The sequence below is a fragment of the Motacilla alba genome, chromosome 20 (assembly GCF_015832195.1).
Source record: "Motacilla alba alba isolate MOTALB_02 chromosome 20, Motacilla_alba_V1.0_pri, whole genome shotgun sequence".
Lineage (NCBI taxonomy): Eukaryota > Metazoa > Chordata > Aves > Passeriformes > Motacillidae > Motacilla > Motacilla alba.
Window position 1 is genome coordinate 1,650,313 of NC_052035.1, and position 25,929 is coordinate 1,676,241.

The 25,929-nt window shown below is 44.6% G+C and overlaps 1 protein-coding gene across 2 annotated transcripts in view; it reads left to right on the forward strand.

Annotated features, from left to right (window-relative positions):
* The first annotated feature begins 302 nt into the window (after positions 1–302).
* Positions 303–25,929, forward strand: part of MMP24 (matrix metallopeptidase 24) — a 45,114-nt gene continuing 19,487 nt past the window's right edge. The window contains exons 1-4 of one of the 2 annotated variants that reach the window (XM_038158747.1): positions 365–539; positions 2,966–3,114; positions 9,121–9,237; positions 11,227–11,531. In XM_038158747.1, coding sequence (XP_038014675.1) covers positions 441–539; positions 2,966–3,114; positions 9,121–9,237; positions 11,227–11,531 — 670 coding nt within the window. In that variant the 5' untranslated portion in view covers positions 365–440. Of the gene's footprint in view, positions 540–2,965; positions 3,115–9,120; positions 9,238–11,226; positions 11,532–25,929 lie in introns of both variants that reach the window. The other variant, XM_038158748.1, reaches the window with a different exon arrangement.

Here is a 25,929-nt window from a genome sequence, read left to right on the forward strand (position 1 = left end):
TTCTTATTTATAACAATCTGGGAAGGTGTTCCACAAGCTAGAGCTAGTAAATATCTGCATGACACAGCCCTCATTCCGTGAGGAATGTCCCTGCTGACTGCCCCTCCAGCTGTCCTGCTGTCGCCTACCCGCAGCTAATATCACATTCTCTCCGGAGATGGTCACACCAAATAACAGCCTTTCTTAAGAAAACTTTGCATATTCCACGTTTTGGAACACGCCGGCCGGTCACGGCGACCCGCGGCCACACTCCCCGCGGGGCAGCCCCGGGCGGACCGGCAGGGGAAGCCGCGGATTCCGCTGCCCGCCTTCCCTTTCCCTTTCCTCTTTCGCCGTCCCCCTTCCCCTTCCGGGCAGCCGCGCAGCCGCAGCCGCGGCGCCGGGGCCGGTGCGCTCCGAGCCCCGCTGGTGCCGAGCCGGGCCCGGGCCCCGCCGGGGCCATGGCGCGCTGCCCGCGCCGGGCGCTGGGCGCGGCGGGGCCGCTGCTGCCGCTGCTCTGCGCGCTGCTCCGCGCCGCCGCCGACGCCAGCACCGGCCGGGTAGGTCCGCGAGCGGGGCCGGGCGGGGCCGCGGCTGCCACCGGCGTCCCGGAGCCGCGATGTGCGCTGGGTGTCTCGCGGTGGGCCGGAAAGCTGAGTGGGCAGCGGTTCCTCCGCCTCCTCTGCCAGAAAGCCTTCCATCATCTCCCGGAGAGTCAGGCTGGGCTCGGGTGTGCGGGCACAGGTCCTCCGGCCGCGCTTCGGCAGGTTGGGACCGGCTGGAGAAGCAGCCGTGCTCCTCCTGTGTGATCATAAGCTTCAGTCTCCGGGAGCAGCTTCTCGGAGTGTCCGGGTGGCCATCGTGTGGTGCCCCGTTCCCGCTGCCGCCTCCGAGTGCAGCCGGGAGGGAAGGGGGTATACGCGAGGGCAGCCCCACTCCGAGCTGTTTTGGTTACTGTGCTCTCGCTGCTCGAGGGGAGCTAATGTTGGTTATAATGGAGTGTCGCAGCATTGTTGTGCGTGTCAGAGGCCAAGGCAGGGATAGCAAATGGTCTTGGAGCAGTTTTGCAGCTTGGCTTTGTCTGAAGCCATTGATTATGTCTGCGTTTAGTAGCGTTGTATGTGCCCTTGGTGAGCTTTGGCATGCCCAGTCCATGCTCTCGTGTCGCTTCCCTACCCCATGTGGAGCACTGCCTCCGGCTCTGGGGCTCCTAACACAAGACCATTAATAGGACCTGCTGGTGCAAGGCCAGAGGAGGCCACAGAGATGTTCCGAGAGCTGGAGCTCCACAGCTCTGAGCCAGGCTGGGAGAGCTGAAGATGTTCACCTGGAGAAGAGGAGGCTCCGAGGAGAGAGTACAGCCCCTTCCAGTGCCCAAAGGGGCTCCAAGAGAGCTGGAGAGGGACTTTGGACAAGGGTCTGGAGGGACAGGACACAGGGACTGGCTTCCTACTGCCAGCAGGCAGGGTTAGATGGGATATTGGGAAGGAACGTGAGGGTGGGGAGGTCCAAGCACAGAGTGCCCAAAGCAGCTACGGCTGCCCCAAACCTGGAAGCGTCCAAGGCCAGGTTGGACGGGGCTTGGAGCAATCAACAAGACCATAGTGGAAGATTTCTCTGCCTATAGTAGGTGAGTGGAATGAGATGGGCTTCTAGCCCTTCTATGATTCTTTCTTCTGCTTTGGAAGCAGGGCCCTTCCCTCTCCCTAATGGCTTCTGGCATCTTCTTATTGCCACAAAGAAACAAGGATTGTTCTCCCACTTTTGCTTCTCCTGACTTGAGCCCCTTTCCTGCTGCTATGTTATGTTAAAGGAGAACAAGCATCTTCCTTCCCCCTTCCCTGAGTGATCATGCTGTCAGTGGGAGAGCAGGTCATGCAGATGACTTATCAGTGCTTATGTGGTGAGGACTCGTCCTGTGGGTCAGATCGATTGGGGAAAAGGTTATAGGATATATGCTGGTCTCATAATAATCCTGGTCTAAGAATTGAGTCAACCAGAAGAATGAAGCACTAGGGAGTATGCATGAAAAGTTATGGGGAAAACTTTATGAAAACAAATTTTTATTCTACTACTGCTATTGTTATTAATGTTGTTGTTGTTATTGTTACTCAATATTCTGGTTTCTTCTCATATCAAAGTGAGGGAGGGGAAGACAGGAGAGGAAAAAAATCCTGAATAATTGTATGTTTTTGAAAGTGCTGTCCTTAGCATTTTGGCAAGTTTGATATGCAGTATTATCTAAGGCTGCATTTTAGGGTGGAGGCAGGGAAAAGGGACAGAACTCCTTGAGGAGAGTTGGCTGTTTTCCTGTTCTGACAGTTGGCTGGTATTAGCTATTAGTTGAGGAAACACCCACCTAATCAGGGTCTTCAAACTTTCGGAGTGTAGTTTTTTTGGTTGTTTGGGGTTTTTGTGTGTGTTTTAGGTTTTTTGTGAGTTTTGTGGTTGTTTTTTGTTTGGTTTTTTTGATTCATTTGGGGTTTTTTTAGAATTACTCCAGTGCTCGTTGCAAGTGCAAAGGTGAATTTGTGTTTCCAGGAATTTCTCAGGACTGTTAAGCTGTTTTCTTGGAATAACGGTCCAGAGACAGCAGTGGATAGTGGGCTGTTGGGAGCTTGCTGCTGTGGGGACTGAGGCGTCTCATGAAAGCAAGAGGACAGGGTGCACAGGAAGTCCCTGGAACAAGAAGAAAGCTTCTTGGGCATTTCTGGTGCTCCAAAGACTTAAGTCTGCCCCAGTTGCTCAGTACAGATGATGCTCATTTTTAAGTGGCAGGTCTGCCCTGTCCTATCAGGACAGGGGATATTAGGCTGGGTCTTCAGCCCTTCCTAGGAATCGTCTGATATTACTAAATCTAACCAAAAAAAGAGAGATGGCTGAATATTTTGGGCTAGTTTGTCACTTTTTCTTTTGAGGAAATGTTCTGAACTGTTATGTTGAAAACTTACTGTGGCATCTTACCATCTGTTTCTTTCTTTTTCAGGGTTGGTTAAAAACTTATGGCTACTTACTTCCATCTGACAGCCAAATGTCTCCCTTGCAGTCAGGAAAAGCTGTGCAGTCTGCAGTTGCCACTATGCAACAGTTTTATGGAATCCCAGTAACAGGAGTTTTGGACCAGACAACTATTGAGTAAGATTAATATAGGCTACTTTTGTCTTTCTTAATGCACTGTCATATTTCAGTATGAAATATGTATTTCATACTGACAGTATTTTTTGTGAGTGTGAGGAGAAGCTCTTGTTACTGTTGTTCTTTGAGCACAGATCCCCATTGCTGGTGCACAATCAAAGTGTGAATCCTGTGAGCTTTTGAAGTGGAAGGCATCAGTGGTTTAATTTACTTCCATCTCTGTCTGAATTTAGGTTCAAATTCTGGCTCTAGAAATGGCTTCTAATCTATTTCCTAATTAATTGGATTTGTGCATCTCCATAGATGTTATTTGTGGAGATCCATAGTTTGAACTGCAGTGAGTTATTGTAGTGTGATGGCAGTAGTCAAGGCTACTTAGCTGCCCACAGATGCCATTTGTTGGACATTAGACGTTCTCTGCTGTATGTTGGCCATGTGTTGTTGTTTGTGATCAGGGTTTTGATAGCTCAGAAGCATTGGTGTAAATCTCCAGAGCTGGAGGGACTTTGTTTTTTCTTCTTCTCTTCAGTGTGGGCTCCAGAGGGTGGTGTGGAAGTGACTCCTTGTCTGGCTGCCAGGGTGTCGTGTGGTGGCTGGATCCATCTGCTGTTGGTCTGGGGAGCATCTGCTAACTGAAGCAGAATGCAGAGAAGGTCTTACTAAGGCTTTCTGGGGAAAAAAGCATCTCATGGTGAGCAAAAAGAGAAAGCCCAGTGGAACTTGATTGGGCCCTGCCTGGTTGTCCCTTGCCCTTGCTACATTAGGAGACCCTTTCAGAGCATGCTCTGCCTGGTTCTTCATCTCTCCTCATAGGGCACACTGCTTGCAAAAGGGACATGGTAGCCCACAAGGAAGGGCCATAAAGTAACCAAATAATGTAAAGAACCAAGTGGCTTGGTTTTATGCCTTCCAGACTGCAAGAAGAGGGAGAAACAGAAGAAATTAGTGAATTGAACAGGAGGGGATAATCCTGGGCTGGGACTACCTCTCCAGTGAACATAACATTCCCTCCTTTTGCTCACAGGAAAAGCCCCTTGTTCTCCACTGAGGGACAGAGAAAATCCTCTATGCTTTTTAAATGAATTGAAAACAAAGTGCTTTTTAGGGGTGAGGATTTTCCATCTGAGATCTCTTTGCCATTAATAACATGGTTTGTAGGTGAATGCTGAAGCAGAGCCATCGAGCAATGCTCTGTGTGTGCAGTTGGTGTGTAGAAGCTTGGATTTGGGATGCTGATGATTTGGAAAGGGATGGGGAAAGAAGGAGCTGTGATATTGGGGTGCTAGTTCAGAAAGTTAAGGAGCTGCTTCTGCTGCCTTGTGGGTGACAGGGAAAGGGCGCAAACTGCGAGTGGGAGTCCCTGCTTTAGTAAGTAAAAGTTTTTCTGAAAGAAAGGAAGGTGTTGCCCACATTTTATGACTTTGTATTTATGGGCAGGGCTTGATCAGTGCATGAACACCCAAAGGCTGATGAGTGAAAAACCCAATGGTTCCCTCTTCTGAAACTCAGATCTCGAAAGCTTGAGACCTCAGCTCCAACAAAACACTGGTGTGCTTTGGAGGCATGTTGAGTTGCTCTGCCTCCATCTGTCCTGAGTCAGTGGGTCCATATGTTGTATGGCAGGGTGGAATTTGCCTAGAATTTGCATGAACAGAAAAAGAGGTCCAGATTGCTGTTAGGAGTGAGCCTGTCATTCGAGCTGGAGGGGCATCTGCCTGGGCTGTGTTGGGCTGTCACTTCCTCAGACCTGGTTGTGGAAGCTGAGCAGAAGGAAGAGAGCTGGCAAGGCAGGCTGCCTCCAAGGACTCTGAATTACTCAAGCATTTACTAAGCCATTGTTTCAGTGTGTGTGTGTGTGTGTGTGTGTGTTAGGAGTTTTGAGATTGCAATTGGGAATTTTTCTGTCACTTCCGTCAGTGTCATAAGTTCTGTTTCTTTAAAGTGACTTTAAGGATCAAAGTTATTTACACTTACTTTGGAGGCTTAAAGTTTCTTATTTCCTTTCCCACATACCCTCAAATCTGGAGCTTGTTTTTTCCTCCAAGATTGGTACCCAAGCATGTGGAAGCCACCATGCAGGTGCTGCTAGTGGGAGATGAAAAGAAGCATCACCACAGGTGATGCTTTTTGGTACCCAAAAGGAAGTTTGGGTGGGGGTCCATTCAGCAGAGGATATGTAGTTTCTTGTAAAGAGAGATGGGAGAACACATAAAACAGCCTCCTCAGACCCTGCAACTGATGATGCCTCAGCAAATTTTGTGTCTGCCTGCAGCTGGTGGCCTGAACTGTGGTTTTGTGAGCAGCTGGGCAAGGATATAATCCTGGAGCATACTGGAGAGAAGGCACAATAGTGCTGAACAAGAGTCGTGATTTGTCTTTGTCATGGTCAATCACATGGCCTTGGAAGGAGCCAAGAAATTATCTTACTTGTGTTGGAAGCGTTGTCTTGAGCCTGTTGTGCAGGTCTCTCACCTTGGGAGGCACCACAGCTGTTTAAAGATACCACTCCCACCAGCTCAAGAGTAGGGGATTGAGAGTGATAGCTCCCTCTCTTTAGGGGGAGTCTTGTGAAAGGATTGGAGCCTGAGCTGGGGAGAGCATCTGTATCTGGACAAGAACTGGATGTCACTGCTTTTGGAATTTGCTTGTTTCCTGATGCCAAGCAGCTGGAGGAATGCAATAGTCTGTGCCTCAAGAGTGCCAAGTATAAATTTTGATGATCCAGTGTTACTGGTGTTCCCATTTAAAAAAATAAGGAGGAGGGAATCAACTATAAGTATGTGAATCTTGCTTCAAGTAATTGTCTTTTATTGTTTCTGATGTGATGATTTCCCCTGGGACATAGAGTGGGGTATCCAAACTGCTCAGTAGAGAATGATTATCATAAAGCTCAGCTACAGATGATTAACAGCAGCAGGCTACAGCTTTGTGGATATTTTGCCACAGACCTGCCCTGCTGAGAGGAGGAGAGATGGCTGGATTTGTACCATGTGATTAGAGCAGGGCCCATATGTCTGGGAAGTAAGTTGAACCAGGGAACTGATCCAGATAAACATTCTCAGCTTGACATTAGCTCAGGCTGACGACAGCTCGGGTACTGCTGAGCTCCAACCAGGTAGCTGAGCTCTGTTCCTTGGCTTCAGGCAGGCAGTATCTGAGCTCTGGAACAAACTGTGGAGGAATATGGGGGTTCAGGCAGGCCTAAGTGAAATGGGGTTTTTATATAGTTTAAATACTATATAATGAGGAGTTAGGGGCATGAGTCTCAGCAGCTCTACCTTGGAAGCTTTGCCTCAAGAAGCCCTTGAAGCCCCAGGGGTTGGTATTGAAGCTTCCTCTGGAATAGTCCCATGCTCCTGTACCTGGAGCTGGCAAATGGGCACGGAATTTGGCTGTTGGAGGAAATTCACTTTCTGTGGGGTCTCTGTGCAGTTCTGGCTTTGATAATAGTGGGCTGAGCTGGGGCGGGGGGATGAATTCGTGTGGCCAGCTGGGCATAGGGCAAGTGTTGGGAACTTGGCAAGGTGTTCTTATAGGAAACAGATGCTGAGGGGTGAGGTCCTGCTGGTGTGTCAGCACTGCCTGGACAGCCCCAGTGACTTCTCTATACATGTAGGCTGGTTTGCTAGTACTGCTCTGTTAATTCTTTATCTTCTAGATGATACTAGTAAGGATAAAACAGAAGGTCATTTTCCGACTATAGTCAAGGCCTGAGGATGGTGATGTTCAGACTACTGGAGTTCCCATGAAGCTCAAGAGGTGAAAACCTGATTCAGACTATGGCTTGTGTGAGGTTATGATGAAAACATTGTATCATAGCATATGATTGGAATTGAAAAAACCCCTGAAAACTCAGGAAATATTTGGGAGAATACAGGTGACAGTAAGCTTGAGGTCTCTTTAGGAAGGTGCTAGAAGCAATGCAAAAGAGCACAAATAAAGGACACTTGGAAAAACACAGTGTGTTCAGGTTGAATTGATATTTTTAAAAGCAAATCTTAGATGTACTGCTTTTCTTTGAAGGTGGCAGCAGTTGTGTGGGCAAGACAGATCCAATTTCCACAGGTTCCCTGGATTTCTGAAAGATGTACAGTGCTGATAAATGTGAGGTGATGTAAGTGGGGAAGATCTGTGCTGGCTTTATATACACAGCTTGGGTTCTTGTCAGGTACAGTGCAATGTGTATAACAGCTCTCATTTGCTCTGTTCTTGGTGGGGAGACGATGACAGATGACTGCATTGAAATTTATAAGCAACCAGAATTACATACAGGAAGGGGAATCAGGAAAGGGCTGCATGGCTGCCTGAATAGGGAGCAGATGTGTGTGTGTGTGTGTGTGTGTGTGTGTGTTCTTAGAGACTTTTCTGGTGAGGCACAGTGTCTGTGTGTCTGATTGGTTTTAATTTAAAAGGTGTCCTGACAAAAAGTCTTGTAAACCATCTGCTGGTGATGGAAGACTCTCCCTTCCTGAAGGTCTGGGGTTAATATTTTTAGTGAGTAAGATGTACATTGTTTAGGCACAAGTGTGGACTACTTGCCATTGGCTGGCTGCAGTTGATGGAGGAATGTCTGCATTTGGAGGGCAAAAGTTGTCCCTGAGTAGCCAAGGATGTGGGAGAAACTTTACTGAGGAGGGGGGAGAGAATTTGGTGTCCTGTGAGAAATGGGCCAGCACTGGCTAGAATGCTTTTCAGTGGCAAAAGTGTCCTTAATGTCCTGCAAAGTGTTCTTAATGGCTTTATGTCACTTGCCTTTGCCATCAGAGTGAGTGGGTCAAATGCATGAAATGCCTGAAGAAGTCCAGAGGCTGAGGCAGTGCCAGTCTGCTTAGGGGGAGGCTGTGGCCAGAGACTGCTTGTGTTATTCCTGGGCTCTGCTCTCCTGTCCTGGGATGCACTGCAGAGTCTCAAAGGATGTGACTGGGCACCTGTGGAGACTAGTACCTGTAGTTCCTCAGTCTCTGCCCTTGTCTCCTTCTTCCCCAGCTGCCACATGCAGTGATGGGCAGATTTGTTCGTGCATAAGCCACTTCTGGCTTCTCTGGAGTGTGCCCACATGAACAAGTGTAATTTGAGGAAAGGTCTATTTCTCCTTGATTCTGTCAGAGAATCATTGAAGGAGCATCTTGAGTTCATCTACTCCAACCCTCTGCTAAAACAGGGATATCCAGAGCGGGCTGCCCAGGACCATTTCCAGTTGGGTTTTGAATATCTTCAAGGATGGAGATTCTGCCACTTCTCTGGGCAATCTCTACCAGTGTTGGACCACCCCCATGCTGCTGTTAGAAAGAAACAAAAGATCTGTCAAGGCTGGAGGTAAAGGAGGTAGGGAAGGAGAGTGGACTTCTGTGATAATACTGCCTGGATCCCTGTGCAAGGGACAGCATCCTTTGCTCTTCCAGTTCACTTGGCAATAGAGACTAGAGTTTCCTACATCATGAGTGACATCAAGAGTCAGGGGTTATGGGGAGAACCTAATGGAATTTGGTGTGTGTGATCCAGAGACTGGAGGGATCTGTTCTGCTCATTCCAGGTGAAAGCTTTAATAATAACTTATTATCTGGGAGGGTTGTGTTTGCACTTGTTCAGTTTTACCTAGTGAGGTATGAGCTGGATTTTTTTTCAGTGGCACAGGACCACTTTACCAAATGGAGAGTGGATCCAGTAGGTGATAGGTGAGTTTGATCCAAGGGACACCCACCTGCGATTTTGATTTGGGTCCCTTGTGGCATTATTATGATTAAGCTCTTGTTGAGCATGGGGACTACCTGATCTGTACTCTGTGTTTCCACAAGGAAAAGTGAAGTGGTTTTGGTGTGTGGATTGCCAGCAGAGGTGGGTAGCACAGCCCTGTGCAGAGGATAAACCTGACAAAGGGAGGACTGAACCCTTCTTAGTGTCAGCACTGGCCATCTCTCAGAGGTCTTCCAGTCACCCCCTGAGTTGTTTGGAATCTCATTTCCAAACTCTTAGTGTAGCTTGTTATTTTTTTCCCTTTACTTGCAGGTGGATGAAGAAGCCTCGATGTGGAGTTCCGGATCATCCCCACCTACGTCGCAGCCGGAGGAAAAAGCGGTATGCCCTCACTGGCCAGAAGTGGAGACAGAAGCACATAACCTACAGGTACAGCCTCCTCCCTCCCCCTGTTTGATGGGGAGAAAATGGTCTGTACTGGTTTAGCACGCAGAATTTGTAAGTAGTTTTAAATTGAAACTGGATCCTCACTGTAATGTCTAGTCTGGGCTTTCGTTCTCAGAATGTGGTGGGGGAGCACTGGAGTAACTTAAGAGTCTGTTATCAATTAGAAAATAACTGATCAGTAAAGGCACCTGAATTGCAGCCATCAATTGTGTAATTTTGGTAGAAAAATCTGAGTAAAAGGCCCTTTTTCTTCTGTTAGGAGTCTAAGGCTCTGGTCTTTAGATCATGTGTCACCTTTAACAAACCATTAAAGCAAAAGGAACATCACTGTTTGGGGATGAGATGCTTTCTCCTTCTACTGATTCGCAACATTTATTTTTGCAGAGGTTTTACTTTTGCTCCTGTAGTAGAGCTCTTGCTTTTATCCAAACTTAGGCCAGCTGAGGTTAGGCCAGCTGGGGTGAGCTACAGGTGTCAAGGGAGTGTTGCAGAGGGGCAGTTGTTTCCCAGAGAGGTGTTCTGAGTCAGGCTGTGAGTTTTTGGAAGGCATTTGCTGAAAGATGGTCAGTGGAGGTTTTTGGCAACAGGAATGTCACTTCAAATTAAAAGTAACCCACCCTCTAGTTGAAATTGCAGCCTTTTAAAATTTTTGGAGAGGGAAAGGAGATTGCAAGGAGTAAAAATGTAGAGATGTAGTCATTAAGGAGAAGCTCTGGGTAAGACTAAGACAGAAAGAAGGTGTGAGGCAAAAGAGGTGGAAATGTGAGTGACCAGCATGGGAAAAGCACCAGAATGTGTAGGAAAGAACATGATGGTGTGAAAGAAAAGAGGATCAGGGGCTGGGGCCCTCTGTCTCTTCTGCCAAGAATTCTGAGAAAGGAGGAGGATGCTTCAAGTTACAGTGAGGGGCTACAGAGACTGGGAGGAAGGACTAGTTCTGGGTGCTAGTTCAAAGCTTCCACCAATAATAATTGTTTTAACTCAAATTGTAAAGAGACACCTTCTGTATGCAAAGGTCTGAGAATCAGATCCTTCTTCTAACCTTTTTCTGGACCATAGGGGAATGGGGTATGGAGTCATATAAAAAAAATAAGTCTTAAGCGTATGCATAAGCAAGAGAAGCAGGTTAGCAGATGACTGCACTGCTGCCCTTGTCAAACCAGTCGTTGTTTAGCTTTCCAATTTCAATATTTGTTGTGTGCATTCAAGTGATGGGTGTCTTGATTCACCACTGAATGTGTTACAGTGTGTTTATATTAAATTGAGCCAGCTTCATTAAAGACTGAAAATTGTTCCCATGACATAGAGACTTTATATTCCCCAAGTCAAGTTTAATAGATCATGAGGCTATTACATGCACACGCACAAAACATCTCATGAACAGCATTTTTAACATAAGGTGTAGAATTATGGGACATTTATGTGCAGTTAAATGCCCCTTACTCTCCCCAGACTCTGTATCTTTTTCTGTCATGGAATGGGCTGCACAAAACTGGCAGATCCCTCACTCTCATGAGCTCTAGAATATTTTAAGTAGTTTGGAGAATGAAGCAGGTCATACAAGTAAGGTTGTGTAGTTTATTGGAAGTTTGTTCCTCAAAACGAATTTTAATGGTCCATTTTTTTTTTTTTTGTGTGGTAGATTCTATCTTAGCATAACTTCAGACAAAATCTGAAGTAATTTACATTTTAAAAAAAAGTTACTCAGCTGTCTACACCCAGATTTGAAAGGTTTTTAGGAAGTGATCCAAAATCAACCAAAGCACTGTGAAGGTTCTTGTTAATAAATGTAGAATTCAGATCAGGGTGGTAGTTCTGTTGGTAACTTTCTTTGTAACAGCAAAACTTTGCATGCACAGAGTAGTGTCTGCAAAAAACTTCCCACTGGAAGTTGAAACTGTGTGGTTATGTATTGATAAGTCTCAAATGTATTCTGCAAATTGAAACATCCCTTCTTTCTCATTCCCACAGTGTACACAACTACACCCCCAAGGTTGGCGAGATTGATACAAGGAGAGCCATTCGTCAGGCCTTTGATGTTTGGCAGAGAGTGACACCACTTACCTTTGAAGAGGTTCCTTACCATGAAATTAAAAATGACAGAAAGGAGGCAGATATTATGATCTTTTTTGCTTCTGGTTTCCATGGAGACAGTTCTCCATTTGATGGAGAAGGTGGATTCCTGGCTCATGCTTACTTTCCTGGACCAGGAATTGGAGGAGACACTCACTTTGACTCAGATGAGCCATGGACCCTGGGAAATTCTAATCATGATGGTAAGAGTACAGGCTATGTTGGATGCAGACACACTGACAGGCTTTCAACTAGAAAGTAATTGCTTGGTGGAGCTTTCACCTCCCATACAGTGGTTCAGATGCTTTCTAAATATGTATTCTATCTTAAATGGGAAAATAATAGTATTAATTTGTTTGTGGCTGTGCATGGTATGAATTTTAGGAGTAAACAGAAGAGTGTGTCTGCTGGCTTTTTACATCTCTCAAGGTTTGGGCCTTACTTGCTACAAAACCCACAACTCTGGGAAGGCAAAGATGAATAAAATAGTATTGAAATTGTATCAAATGGAATACTTTCCAAGGGCAAATAAAGTTAGTTGTAAAGGTGAATAGAAAGTTGAGAGTGAAGACATTTGAATTGCTAATTTGTTTTGATCCATATTTGTTTTCTCACACTCTGGAATTCCATATTCTGTCAGAGTTTGGGGCTCGCTGATTAGTTAAGGGAGACTGATGATTGGGACAACTCATTTTATCTTGTTAAGCATGAAGAGTTTCTGCATCTTTCTAGCTCTGTCTTACTCTCTAAAGGGAATGAACCCTTTCTGTTCTATTTTCAAACCTTTGATTGAGGATAGTGATGCCTTGTAAAAAGTTTAGGCTGATAATCAGAATTTCACAGTGGTCTCACAAAGTATCTCTCCAATTTCCACAGTCCTAATGGTTTGGGAAGAATGAGGTGTTTTTAAGCCTTTAGGGATTAAAAGTGTGTTTTAATATTTTGATAATGACTAAAAGTTTACTTGGACTGTAAATATGTCTTGATTTTTTATAAAAGCAGCAGTGTCATTGTGCCCGTGATGCCTAAGGACATATGCAGAGGTGATGTCTTTCATTAGACCAAACAGTGTTGTTTTAAAAGAAGAAAAACTTTCAGGCACACAAGCCACCTTCAGGCCTGGCTTAAAGGTGACAGCGTGCTTTCAGACTGGATTGCAAATGGGGAAAATCCCTCAGAGTTGTGAGTTGGGATCAGATCATCTCTGACAGGAAGTGGAGCTGTCAGGTTCAGCGAGGGAGTGCTAATTTGTAGGAAAACAGAAATGAGACAATAATTGTCTTTGTAGGGAAAGAGAAGCAATGATTTCTGGCATGTGCAAATGACTAGAGGAGGTGTAGGCTGAGAAAGGGAGGTGGGGTGTGGAGAGGGGGAGAGTGTGGAGACTGTGGGAAATTATAATGTGACGGAGAAGCAGTGTTTTGCTGTCTTGAAATATTAGGAAGTCTTATTCCTAGGTTTGTGGCTGGAGGGCTCCCTCCAGGATCAGGAGTGACAGACAGAGACTGAGTGGTTACTATGTGAGAGCTGCAGCAGCGAGGTGTGTTTGTGTGTGTCAGTGCTCTGTGCCACTTCATTCTGGTCTCAGTAGTTCTTTGAGCTCAGCTATGGGAGTGTAGGAGGCCCAGGTATTGGATATGACTTCCCAGGAAAGCTCATGTATGAGACCTGGGAGTGCTGGTGTCTGGGGTAGAAGGTCCTTGCAGGAAGATGGAAGGGATGGTTTTGACAAGTTGTACTTGCTTTTTTCTATTCTCATTTTCTAAACAAAACACTTCTTTCTGAGATAAGCTTAGCAAGGCTGGGAGCCAGCTTAAAGACTGGCAGGGATGGCTCTGCAGAAAATATTCCATCCTTTGGTAGGATGTTCCACCATAGGTGGTCACTTCTTAGAGGATTTTTTTGTGCAGTTTTTGGGATGGTGTTTGAGTCCAATGTATACAATGAGTAGAATGTCTCTCTTTTTATAAAAGCATTTTTTATGCTGTTCTTATCCATGTGGCTCTTTCAAAAACATGATGTATTTCTCTGCTATTCTGAGTGACTGTCATGAGTGATGTCCTCAAAGTTCATTAATTGGTATTTGAGGGGCTGGTGTGCTCTTTGTGTAAGAATTGATTGAGGAATGGAGATTTCCTTTTCAGAGGATGTCACCTCTGCATTTGCTTTCAGATTACTGTGCTGCATAGACTGGGCTGCACAGGCTCTTTTAAAAAGTCACCAGTGAGGATGTTGAGGATGGTGGGGTTGAATTTGACCCTTCCATGTGGTGGAAGTGTTGATGGTAGAAGGGGAATTTGATGTTTTGAGGGTGACAGGGTGTCCTGGTTCAGGGCAAATTTGGGAGAGAACCCCTCCAAAGAGGCTCCTCTAGGAAAGCAGATTCAATTGGCCCCTCCTCCCCCAACTGGTTCGGGAGAAAATACCTCCTTAGAGAAAAGTGGAAAAAACTGTTTATTAGACAATAAAACCTAAACAATATTAAACAATAAAACCTCTTGCTGCTCCAAAAGAGATGACAAACTCAGAAAAAGTCCCCTCCCCAGGTTGCAGCTTGGCTCACTCAGTCTTTATCAGTCCCTCCGGCGCTGGAAATGCCGCGGCCCAGGCCCGGCCTGATGGCCACAGGTGTGAGCTGCCGCTGCTCTGCTGGGTGGTCAGTCCAGAGCAGGTTTAAATAGCTCCAAAGAAAAGGGAAAAAACCACAGTCCAGGGAACTTCTTTGCCTCAGCTAGCTAAAACTAACTAAAACAAAGGAGAGCTCTGTCCCGCTGTCTGTCCATCCGCAGACAGCACAGTGCAGGAGCAGGAATGGAGGAGTGAGAGCAGTGTCTGGAAACTGTGTGCTTCTTCTCTCCCCCCTTCACTCTCTGGAACAAGTCTTAAAGGTGCAAAACTCATTATTCACCATAAACAGAACAGGACGATTTGGGATAAAAGCATCATATAGTCAACCTAGGACACAGGCTGTAGTCAGTGCATTATAGACGTGTTGTGTGAGGAATTTGGTTTTGCCTGCATCCTTATATTTGGTGTGCAATTGTGAAGGTGTACTGCTTCCTCATTGGCTGATCCAGGCCTCTTTAGGAAGGGGTTTCCTTCTGCTTCGCTGTTCCTTGTGACTGGAGCACAGACTAGCTCCAGGTTCTCACCTCTGATGTTTTCTATTTGAAATGCTTTTAGCAGGGCTTTGAAGAGTTTCTTCTTGGTCAGAGCTTTCCTGCTCAGTTCACTGCCAATTTTCATTGAAAATAAGGTAATAGAAAGGACAATATAATCTGTTTAACAGGAAGTGTTTCTTCAAACATGGTCTTGCTTGTCCTTAAGATAGGTATTTTCTGGCAACAGGGTTGGCCAGTTTGGCATTGAAGAAGCCTCAGTGAAAGAATAGAAAAAGCCCTACCAGTAAATCATTAGCAAAGCTCTCATTTATTCACGTGCAAAAATGGAACTGATTTGGCCATTCAGTATCTGTTCAATGATTATAAGAGTCTTGAAATAAGATTGAAGTAACAATGGTATCTTTTCATCAATCCACAAAGTACCACAGTGTAAAATGTTCCACTCCTGACAAGGATGTGTATTAGTTGAAGGGAAGAGTTGAACCATCTGCCTTGGAGCTCTCTTAGCCTTGCAGTTGTGAAGATAAATTTCCTGTCAACGGAGCAGAATGCTGAAACTGGTGCCATAGATCCTTAGAACATTTTGCTGACCTCTCACCCCTATAGTTTTATTACAATTATTCCAGTCTGAATCCTTGCTTTTGTGGGTCTGCATCTGTTACGCTGTATTGTGGCACCTGCAGAGGTCCAGTCCATCTGTGTTTGGAAGCAGCTGCCACCCCACAGAAGAGCTGCTTTGCAGTCTTCACTAGCAGTACAAATTATATGGATAAAAGTGAAACGTTTCACATGAAATTTCATCCACTCAGAAAAACTAAGAATGATTTGAGCAGATCTCTATGCAAACAGCCATCTCCAATTTGTACATGGAGAATGTGGTGAATCCTGTTGATAAAAGCTTCTGTCTTGTAAAGAGCCCTGGTGGTAATCCACTGGGGTTATTGACAACTTTATCATCCCAGCTAGTATATACTTAGTTGGGATTTACATACTCATTATCATTTTGCATTGTTGTTATTATACTGATTTTGCCCTTGTGGACAGCATGGCCAATACCATGTCCCTTAAAATTATTGGTGTAATCATAATAGCTGTGATGCTGTTGGTTGTCCTCTCGAGCCCTTGGTTACAGAGGCACATGCACCAACCCTTCTATTTTTTTCTGCTGTGAAGAATGACCCCTGCATAGGCTTTCAAAGTGAATGCAAAGTTTCCTTCCCCCTGGATATTAGTTACAGTTCCACTCAGGCATTCAGTTTCTTTAGCCGAGTAAGACTGTACTTTCAATTTATGGTTGCTGATTTATCTTCATAATTGCACTGCCTTCTCTGGCATTCTCATAAGTAAGCTCTGGAAGATTAATTTAGATAATGTTTTGATGAAGATGGGCAAAACCAGGTAGGAGATTGAACTCCTGGAGCAGCTCTTATTAGCTGGGATCGTGGGATACAGAATTCATTTGTTTTCCAGTGATAATGTTTATGAGAGTGGCTGGAAGCATGAAGCAGAACGCTGGAATTTGGAGGAAACAAGGGAAATCAGAGAAGTGATGCAGCAAACAAGATGCAACTGAAAAAGAGGGGCAACATTTAGAGATAAATCATCTGCACAACCACACGTGAGGAGCAGCTGGCATGGTCACAGTGGTGGGGACTGACCTCGTGGTACTCTTCAGTAGGAATGAAAGCAGCTGTTGGCTGCTTAGCTGGTCCCAGGCTTGTTAGGCTTTGGTGCTTGGCACATGGAGGCAGGTGAAGCTGTTTGGAGTCCTGTCTTTCAGCAGGACCTGGGGTGTAGCTGCTCCCTGGCCATGGGGCCCCTCTTGGCTGTTCAGACACAGCATTTGGTCACCTGCACATGTCAGTGCAGGCTCAGTTCCCAAGTGCTGATTTTATCAGAAGGAACACCAGACTTTCCTCTCCTTTCTTGAACTTTTGGGCATTTTTTACTTGAAATGTGCTGTAGAAACAGCCAAGCAGGCTTTAACTGTCCACCTCAAGACTCACTGACATATTGCTCAGGCAGCAAAAGCCTGAAAGGGGGTGAACAGACTTGGCAGTGCTGGGGTCTCTCTCCCTTGGCTCCTAACTTGGCTCAAGCATAGAGGAGATGCATGAAATACATTATTAACTGGCCAAATCCAGTACTTACTAGCCTTTATATGCAAATAATCATTATAGATGTATGTAACTCCAAAGGCAAGTTGAAAAGGAATCCTGAGTGACTGAAAGTTAGTTCTTGTCAATTTAAATATCCACATGACACATAGCAGCTCTTACACACCTCTGACAACTCAAACATTATTTTAATCCTGGTTAATTACAGAAAGTAAATTTTTATCTCCAGTTTAACATTACAAATAGTATTAATAATAACCCCAGTCAAATCTCCCTCCTGGTGTTTTAAAAGCAAGAATACATTGCTGTTATGCATGTCACTAACACCATACCCCTAAATCTGTGGTGTCTGTCAACCCCCTGCAGTAGATTAGAGAATCTTTTTAATACTAAAGTGAGGTAAAACCTGGGGTATCCATACTCTGCCAGGGATCACCAGATTTTATTTCTTTTACCATGCCCAGAGTTGGCCTCTAAGACCCTTCCTGTCATCTGTTGTCATGTAGCGTTGTAAGTGGAGGTGTGCCCAGGGCAGCCACTTCAGCTCCTTCAGGAAGCACCCACAGCTGATTAATTATTTCTGTATCAACTCCAGTGTGGCTCAGCTTCACATCATGTGGTCATTGTACAGACCACAGGGTTCATCTTTCAGTGCCTCTCTTCCGCACCTGTACCAAGTTTTCTCTGTAAATGTTGGATGACCACTGTGGCAGCTTTTTAGATGTTGGCAAGAAATGCTGAGCTTTGTTAACAGCAAGTAAACAAATCTTGTAATTGTTCCAACTGATTGTGTCCCCCACAGATCCTAGTGGGTTCCTGCAGAGGCTTCTTTGGAAAGCTTCCTGTTCATGGCTTCTGAGAGAAAGCCAACCAAAAATACTGCCAGAGTTTGCAAGACACTGGCAGAGCAGTACGGGAGATGAGATTTCACAAGTCACCTTCAGTTAATTCAGTGCTAATTCAGCACAGGAGCTTCTGCAGAAGCTCTGGAGGAAAAAGGCCTGAGCCACCTTTGGGAAGGTTCTGTCTGCCACAGAGCAGAGGAACTGGACCGCTTTTTCCCTGTGATTCTACCACAAGGAGTAGCATTGTTTCAGTGGACATCTACCTGAAGAGCAGAGCGAGCGCTCCTGGAGTCGCCATCTGGACATGGCATATGTTCAGGAACCTGACCAGGTTTTTCAGGACAGTCAAATATTGTCTAGGCTGATGAATGTGAATATTCAGCAAGGATCTGAAAGAGAAAATTTTGATTAGGGTAGCTAATTTTGGAGCTTACTGACAGCCAGTGATCATGACACGCCTGTTTGGGGGAATGAAGAGCTTTTAAGCCAACATTTAATTTCCTGATACGTGTGTTCAAAGCACTGTCTTCACTAGGGGTTTGCTCTTTTCTGTCCTGGCAGTATTAACATCACAAGCCTTCTTGATTATTTGGACATTTGTATCCCTGTAAGCAAGATGAAACCAGGGGAGCTGGCCTTGGTCAGCCTAGTGAGAAGGAGGATGGGGAGGAGGCATCTAATAGCAGTCTTCCACCCGAGGAGATATTAGAGAGAGGAGGGAGGCACACTCTCTTGGAGGTGGAGGAACAGAAAAATGAACAAAAGGCAAGGGGCACAAGCTGCAACAAGAAAAACACCACCTGGGGTGTAAGGCTACAGAGTGGTAGAACTCAGAGGGTGCACCTGGAGAGGCTGCGGGGACTCCATCCTTTCAGACTTTTAGAATGTGGCTGGATGATGTCCTGAGCAACCTGATGTAGTTTTGAGATTAGCCCTGCTTGACGCAGAAAGTTAAACTTGGTGGATTCCAGCCATGCCTTTCAATCTACATTTTTCCGTAATTCTTTAGCACTGCCACAGACAGAATTCAAGTTCCTAGAGCATGAAAGCAAGTTGTACTTACTTCTCATGGCATCTCTGAGCCCTAATAAGGTATTCAGCTCATAAAATTCTCTGTTTCTATCAGCTAGTTCCCTTCTAAAAACAGGACTGTTTAACATTTAAATCTTTCATGAGGGAGGACTGGTGAGGCTCACAGGTGCATGAAAAAGTAGCTGGCAGTATTTTTTGCCAGCTGCTTGATCTTTTTGAAGAACCATCTCTGACTGTTCCTTTTTTTTTTTTTCTGCCTGAATATACAAGGTTTCTGGAGTATTGACTAGACTAATCCTCTAAACATAGAATGTATGTTAGAATATCCAACAGATTCCCTGGTATTAAGGGGGATGTATCAGTAGGTTTGGCTTTTTCTGGGTAAAAACTAGTCGTACAATTCTTCATTATCAAAGACTTCCAGGTGTTTCCAGTCACTTTGGAAACATTGCTGGCTAAACATTATTTATCCTATTTGTTTTGTTTGATTACAGTTGTGATATTTTACGTGGGGGGACGGAATTAAGAGGAATGCAGAGTATCCAGCTGTAGCTTTCTTTTTGTGTTTGAGATTTGTATTGGCATCCATTTTCCTAGGCTGACTCTCTACTCTCTGCTTGTTCCCCACTTATCTGACTTGTGCAAGTGCAGTGCTTGCTTGGAAAAGAAAATGCACCTAACCCCTGTACCTTCACCCAGCAAATTGCCAGAACTTGGTAGTCTTTTCTCCTCGATTAATTCCTATTTCCTCTGAGTCTTACCTCGCTTTGTCTCAATTCTTTCTTATTTTACCACTTTTTCTCATATTCATTTTTTACGGAAGTACTGAGGCTGGCAGTCTACAGAGTGTGAATACAATGAGTAACTCACAACAGAGAACATGTAATTTTTGTGTTGTTTGTCTGCTAAGTAGATTTTTAATTTTCTTTCTTTGATTTCTCAGATACAGAACATTTCTACATCTAAAGAGTTTTGTTCTAACAAATGGCATTTTGAATCCATCATTATTTTTCAGGCTTTTGACACTGTTGTTGAAAATGAGCATCAGCGTTTTCCAGAGCAAAAACCAGAGCTGCTTTGAAGTTACTCACGTGTCCCTTAACACAGAAGACCTGGAAGACTTTCATGTACACGTTGGAAGTCAAGTGGGGCTTAAATTGTATTAAAATTTCAATTTATTCTCTCAGGCCTTTTGATGATACATCACCAGGTCATGCTGTTGCTTGGTATTTTGTTCATTGAAGACCAGTTCAGTGTTTAATCTCCAGGACATACCTACTTAACATTGGTTTCATCCTATAGCTGCTTGGAGAGAGACTCCTTCCCATAAGCCAGAGCTCTCTCACATCCTATGCTAATGTTGAGCAGATTTGGGCAAGGATATAGACACATGATTTCAAGACAGCCAGCCACAGTAAAAAGAAATCAAATCAGCCAGCTTAAATCAGCAGTTTGAGATTACACCCCTGTCCTGTCAACCTGAAGGAGAAGAGAGGAATCCCGTCAGCACACGGGGAAGATTTCTGTCTTCAGATTCTCCCCTCCACCCCTGGACAGCCTCTCTGTAAGTAATGCTTTCTTTTGGTGTGTTTGCTGTCATTCTACAAACATGGCAGTGGCTTCACAATGCAGGCTGGGTTTTAAAGCTTGGCACTGCTAGTTATTGATTACAGCTGTGATTCATTAATAAGGGTCACCTCCAAATTCCAAATTTTCAAAACACTGTACTTGTAAATACACCTGATGGTACTTGTCAGTACCACAAGTATTGTTCACAGTGTTCTTTAAAGAAAAATGTTATCCCATTGCATTTGTTAGTAGTCATTTAATACACAGAGTATGAATATAGTCATTCAATATACAGAGTATGATTATAGTTATGTAGGTATTTGGAGTCCTATTGATTTATGTATAATCAAAGTAAAGTATTTTACTTTGTTCACAGAGAATGAAATACTCTGCGATACACAGGAAAGAGCCATTAAGGATCAAAATGGCATGTCATTCCCTTAAAAAGGAAGAAGAAAAAAAAAAAGCTGTGAAAAAAAACAGGTCACAAGAATCAAGGTGAGCCAAAAATTCTCTTTTTATCACTTTCCTTTTGTAAAGCAGAAACTGATGATCTGAAATGAGCCAAAATGGAGCCGTGTCTTTAATAAAGTTGAGGCATTGCACTTGCTGAAGGGCAGAGAAGAAAAACAACAGGTCATCACAGGCAGATTGTAGCATCAGCAGGGAAATGACACCCAATACTCTGGATTTTGACATGACAACATGAGCAGCAAACTTGGGAGTTGCTTAAATTACTTTTTTCTTTTCTCTGCTGTTTCTGAAGGAGACCTCACAGTTTGAAAACAATTTGACTAGTATTGCTTTCTCTACCCTAATCCACCAAGAACATGACTCTGAGGGGGAGATCTCTTCCGTCCCAGCTCTCTTGTGTCTCAGTCCTACTCAGTCTTACAGCCCCATCAGGAACTTCTGTGTCAGGGGAGGACAAAGACACAAAGTCTCCTGCTCCAGAGAGCACCCTGGCTGTGGCACAGAGCTGCTCTTGCAGCTTCCAGAGCAACACTTGCTCTGTTACCAGCATCAGGAATTAAATATTTCAACCTGATGGGCAAAAAAGGATTCCAACTGTCACAGACTGGATTGTCCACACTGCCTCTGCCAAGGCCTGGGGTTTTTTAGTTACCTTCCAGTGTTTCCACAGCTGGGTCAGGACTGAATTCTGTCAGTAGACCCTGCCATGTTTAAATACTTTAAAAATACACACAATAGCTCCTTTTCAAGACTGATGGAATGAAGGTCATACCTACATTTTTTTTGTGTTTCTATGATTTTTTTTTTCTTTACTGCTTTACCATCTGTTCTACCAAATTCTCTGCTGGTATAGGCAAATAGGAATTTTCATTTTGGGATTAGTAATTCTTTGATATTGAATTGTTTATGGAATTACAACCTGCATTTGTGAAAGATGGGTTTAATTTTTCAGCTGAATGTGCTTGCTCCACTGACTGTCAGGCTGAAATGGCACAACTGCCCCTCTCTCTAGCTGCCCACTCTGTCAGTTTTGGTCTTACCATTTCAGACCATTAGTTTGTATTTTTCCTTGAGTTTCTACAGGTTGTCTTCGTAGTCCCCTCTGTGCATGTCAAATAAAGCACAGCTTGCACCATTAGTAGGTGTATAGCACAGCTACCAGCCCTGATTTGCATGCTGCCTTTTGGGCAGTAAAGGCAAATTACCTTTCACGTTGGAAACATGATGTGGTTCTTTGTCCTTCTGCAGTCCCTTGTTCTCGTGGGGATCAGTTTAACAATGCTGTGGTACAGTTGCTGTTAAAACAGCAGATCACTCCTTCTTTCTGCAGGGAAGCTGTTCAGACACTTTCCAGAGTTTTCAGTATTTCCTTAGGAAGCAGCACATAACAATAATTGCTTATGAGCAGAGGAACACTTGTATTTCTTTTTAACATATATTTTCTTCCTTTCTAGATAGAAAAGTTGTTTTCCACAGAATTCCGCAGAGCAGTATCACCCCTTCTTCAGGGTCTTCAGAAGACTGGAAAGCTTTCCTTGAGCAGAGTGTGTTGTGGAGATGAATGGAGGAGCACAGACAAATCATGTGTTCTTCTGTTGGACAGGTCAGACCTACCAGGTCTGAAGATGCAAGAACCAAAGCATAGCTTAGAGTAGCCCTAAAGCTTCTTTAAGTTGTGCTTGGGAAACAGTTATCTCTATGTAGCTGTTGGGGTGGAAGGAACACAAGCATGTTTAGTTCACACCATCTCTTCTGTAATTACCTGAGGCATGCTATTGTCACACACAGTCAATCATCTGACTTCTTAAGTATCATTCTTACTTTAATAAAATTTCAAAATATAACCCTCATATGTCTTTTTGTGTCTGAGTACACTGCAATATGTAGATTTGTTGACAGAATGATACAGTTCATAAAGTATAAAACTAACATGACAAAGGGCAGAGATTCGTTTTCTTTTCTGCTGTTAATCATATATGCAATATTATTTGTACTTCTGTTGTCTTAGAAGCTGTGTCCTGGATTTACAGTCCCCAGTGCTCTGTGCTCTCCAGAGCCTACCCACATGCACAGCTGAGCTGAGGAATAAACACTGATGGCAGTAACTGATAGCACTGCCCTAGTGGAGTCTGTGACCTGCTGTGTACTGACAGGCATTTCAGCAACCTACAGGAATTACTCAGTGAGTTACCTAGCCAAATAAAGTGTTTTGGTATGGATTTCCATAGTTAAAAGGAATTACACTGTACAAGAATGCATGTGCTGGCAACTTCACAAAGAAAAGCTGTCTCAAGGTGTCTGTTACCTATTGAATGTTTTTTCCAAAGGAAGATGAAAATCAAAGAATCAGGAGGGGTGGAGTTTGTGAGTTGAAGGAAGTTCATACATAAATAGTTTATCTATGACTCCAGTGTTCTCTGTTGCAATAACACCATGTGTTTCTTTACTCTGCAGAAGGAAGTAAAATGTTACAAACAATTTGAGAGTCCTTTCACCAAAGATCTGGGTTTAATGTGGGATTATATTGCAGTTTGTCCAAAGTAAGGTAGCTCATCTGGGAGCACACCAGCTAATGAGGTTTATCCTGAACACAGATTGTTTTTAATTATGAAAATTAAATGTAAACCTATGTTTCAAGTTGTATAGAGCCATTGAGCTGGATGTAAGGTAAGCAGTGTATTCGCCTGGTGTGTCATCATGATAATGGAGGATGCTTTTATAGTGCTATAGGTGTGTCCTCAGTTGTCATTTTCTGTGGTGATAACATTGTGCTGGTAAGGAAAACACATCAGCAACTTCAAAGCTAAATTAACTGTGTTTCTTTGTGTTTAGTATAGCAGGTCAAACTGTTTCACTCAATGAGCCAACTTACTCCCACCAGTTTTACAGGGTCATCCACTTTCTGGTGCTCACTGGTGGACTTTTGGCTGCTCCTGAGAACTGGGAAGGAGGAAGCCCAAGCAGGTCTCTGACCAGACGTGTTTGTTTTGTACAGATGGTGCAAATGAGCAAAAAATGTTGTATTCCTCTTGGGACTGCTTCCTCCAAGTACAGATCCATCTTAACCCTACTATTTTACCCAGGTGCCTGGGATACTCTGAGTGCCAGTTTTTCTTGTTACTTGGTCTTCGGGGAGTGGGTTAAGCAGGAAGTTAAGGAGCTGTATCCCATTGCTTGACCTTGTTTCCATAGCAAAGCATCAAGCTAGGCTGCTAGTTCTCTATCTGAATCTTTCTCCTAGAGGATGGACACTATGGGGAATGCTGTTGGACAAGAAATGTGGAGAACTGGGAAGTCAGAGACTTTCCTGTATGTTGAAGAACCAACAGAAACAATATGGGAGGTACAAGCTCCCTTCCAGACTTCTCCAGCTCAGCAGTGGGTGAGAACACAGAGAGCCCTCACAGCCCCAAGCCGAGTGCTGTGGAAGGAGAGAACCACACTGGTGGTTTTATACCTCAGTATTTTCAGAGCAAATCCTAGCCTACCCCTTCAAAAGGAACAATGTGTTCTCTTCCATGCTATGGAATTTGCTACCATTAGCAAATTAAAGGGAACTTGTTGCTTAACAATATTATTGATTGAGTGACCCTTCAAGAGAAAACAGGATAATGAATCCAGAGCTGGATTTTTTGAGAACTCTGGGCTTCTGAAATGGTCTTAAGACTTCTTTCTCCCATCTCCTCCTCCCATGAAATGCTGTCTCACTTGTTCTCTGAGAATGATGTAGTTGTTTCAGACCTGGGACCCCCTTAGAGTGTGCAGCAGGATGGAGAAGGGAGGATAACAGGGGCATGCTGGAAGGAAAAGATCAATAGATGTGTCTGAGAGGAGGCCAGAATAGAAAGATAAGGGGATTAAACAGTGGTGAGAAATTTTTTGGCCAGGGCAGGGAGCAGAAGGAGAGGGTGCTGTGTGTGCTTCTGCCATGACTGCCTTTCAGCAAAAGTAGGTGAGAAGCAACCGCAGCACTGAGAATCAGGGTACTTGGAGAGAACTAAGAGGAGCTTCTTGTCCTGCTTTTTGTGGAGGTCAGTTCACTTCATAGAAATTCTCTTGAGTTCTATTTCATCTGCTCCAGCCATTGCCCTGGGTTTATCCCTGCTTTGGTTTGGGTGGCCTGGCCATGGAGGAGGAGAGCTTTTCCACTTCACTGCTGACTTGCCTGCTGTGGCTGTGCTGGAACTGGGACAGTTCATTTCTTTGAGTTTCTTACCTCTAGTTGCAACAAAGCTTCCCAGCCAACATTTTCTGTGCTCTGTGACATCCTCACACACATCTGCCAGCCAGAATGGTGGTTTAAAACTGAACAGCAGCAGCTGTTTTCCACAGCTGTTTTTCCAGGAACAAGTATTTCCTAAGCATAGCTGAGAAAAAGTGTGTACCTGTTCCATAGGGGAAGAGCTGGCTGGCCTGACCACGGTGGTGGTTGAGGTACTTCAGGAATGAGCCTTCATCTTGCTGATCATCACAGAACTCTTACTGGTTATCTCACTGGTGATCAAAGAACAAACAACCATGATCTGCTGGACCTGATAGCAGGAGAAATGTGGGTAGTGTGAAGATCAGTGTCATCCTTGGCTACAATAACTGCGAGATGGAGGATTTGTGTCAGAGGAGTTGCATGAGATCAGTGCTGACTAATACCTTGATGAAATGACATCAGATGCAACAGAGTGCATGTTCAGCGAGTTTGAAGAGGACAGGAAATTTGGAGGAGTGTTTGATAACATTGCCCAGTGATGCTGTTGTTCAGAGGCCTCGAGAGGCTGAAGGAACAGGCTGACAGGAGCCTAAGGAGAGTGAGGAAGGGGAGATGCACAGCCCTGCCCCTGGGCTGTTGGTGGCCCAGAGGCTGGACACAGCTTTCCAGAGAAGGACCACGGGCTCCTGGTTGACTGCAAGTTGAACATGAGTCATGAGCACAGAAGGCAACAGCACCCAGGGCTGCCTCTGGAAGAGTGCAGGCAGCAGGTCAGTGGTAGCAAGGAGATGATCCTTCCTTTCTACCTGGCACATCTGGAGTGCCCTGTGCGTGGCTCCCCAGTAGAAGAAACTTGACATTCAAAACCTGACCAGACAACTTGCTTTACTTGACCTTGCTTGAGCTGGGCATTGGACCAGACAATCTCCAGAGGTGCCTTCCAGCCTCAACCATCCTGTGAGTTTGTGGGATTTGTTTTCCACCTGTAAAGTGGGCTGTCATTTATTTTGGGCAGAAACAAATGATTGAAAGCTATTTGAAACTAATTTAACTTAAGGTAGTGTCTGATCTTATGCTCCTGGTAAAGGATTAGCACGTAAAGGCAAGTCACTTCCATAGATTTATATGTAGAGTTACCTAGAGACAAGTTCTAGATCTGCTGGCAGTACAAATACTGCAGGTACTTTAGCAAGGAGGAAAATGCCACCAAGGGAAGGTGAGGGAAGATGTCCCTGAGC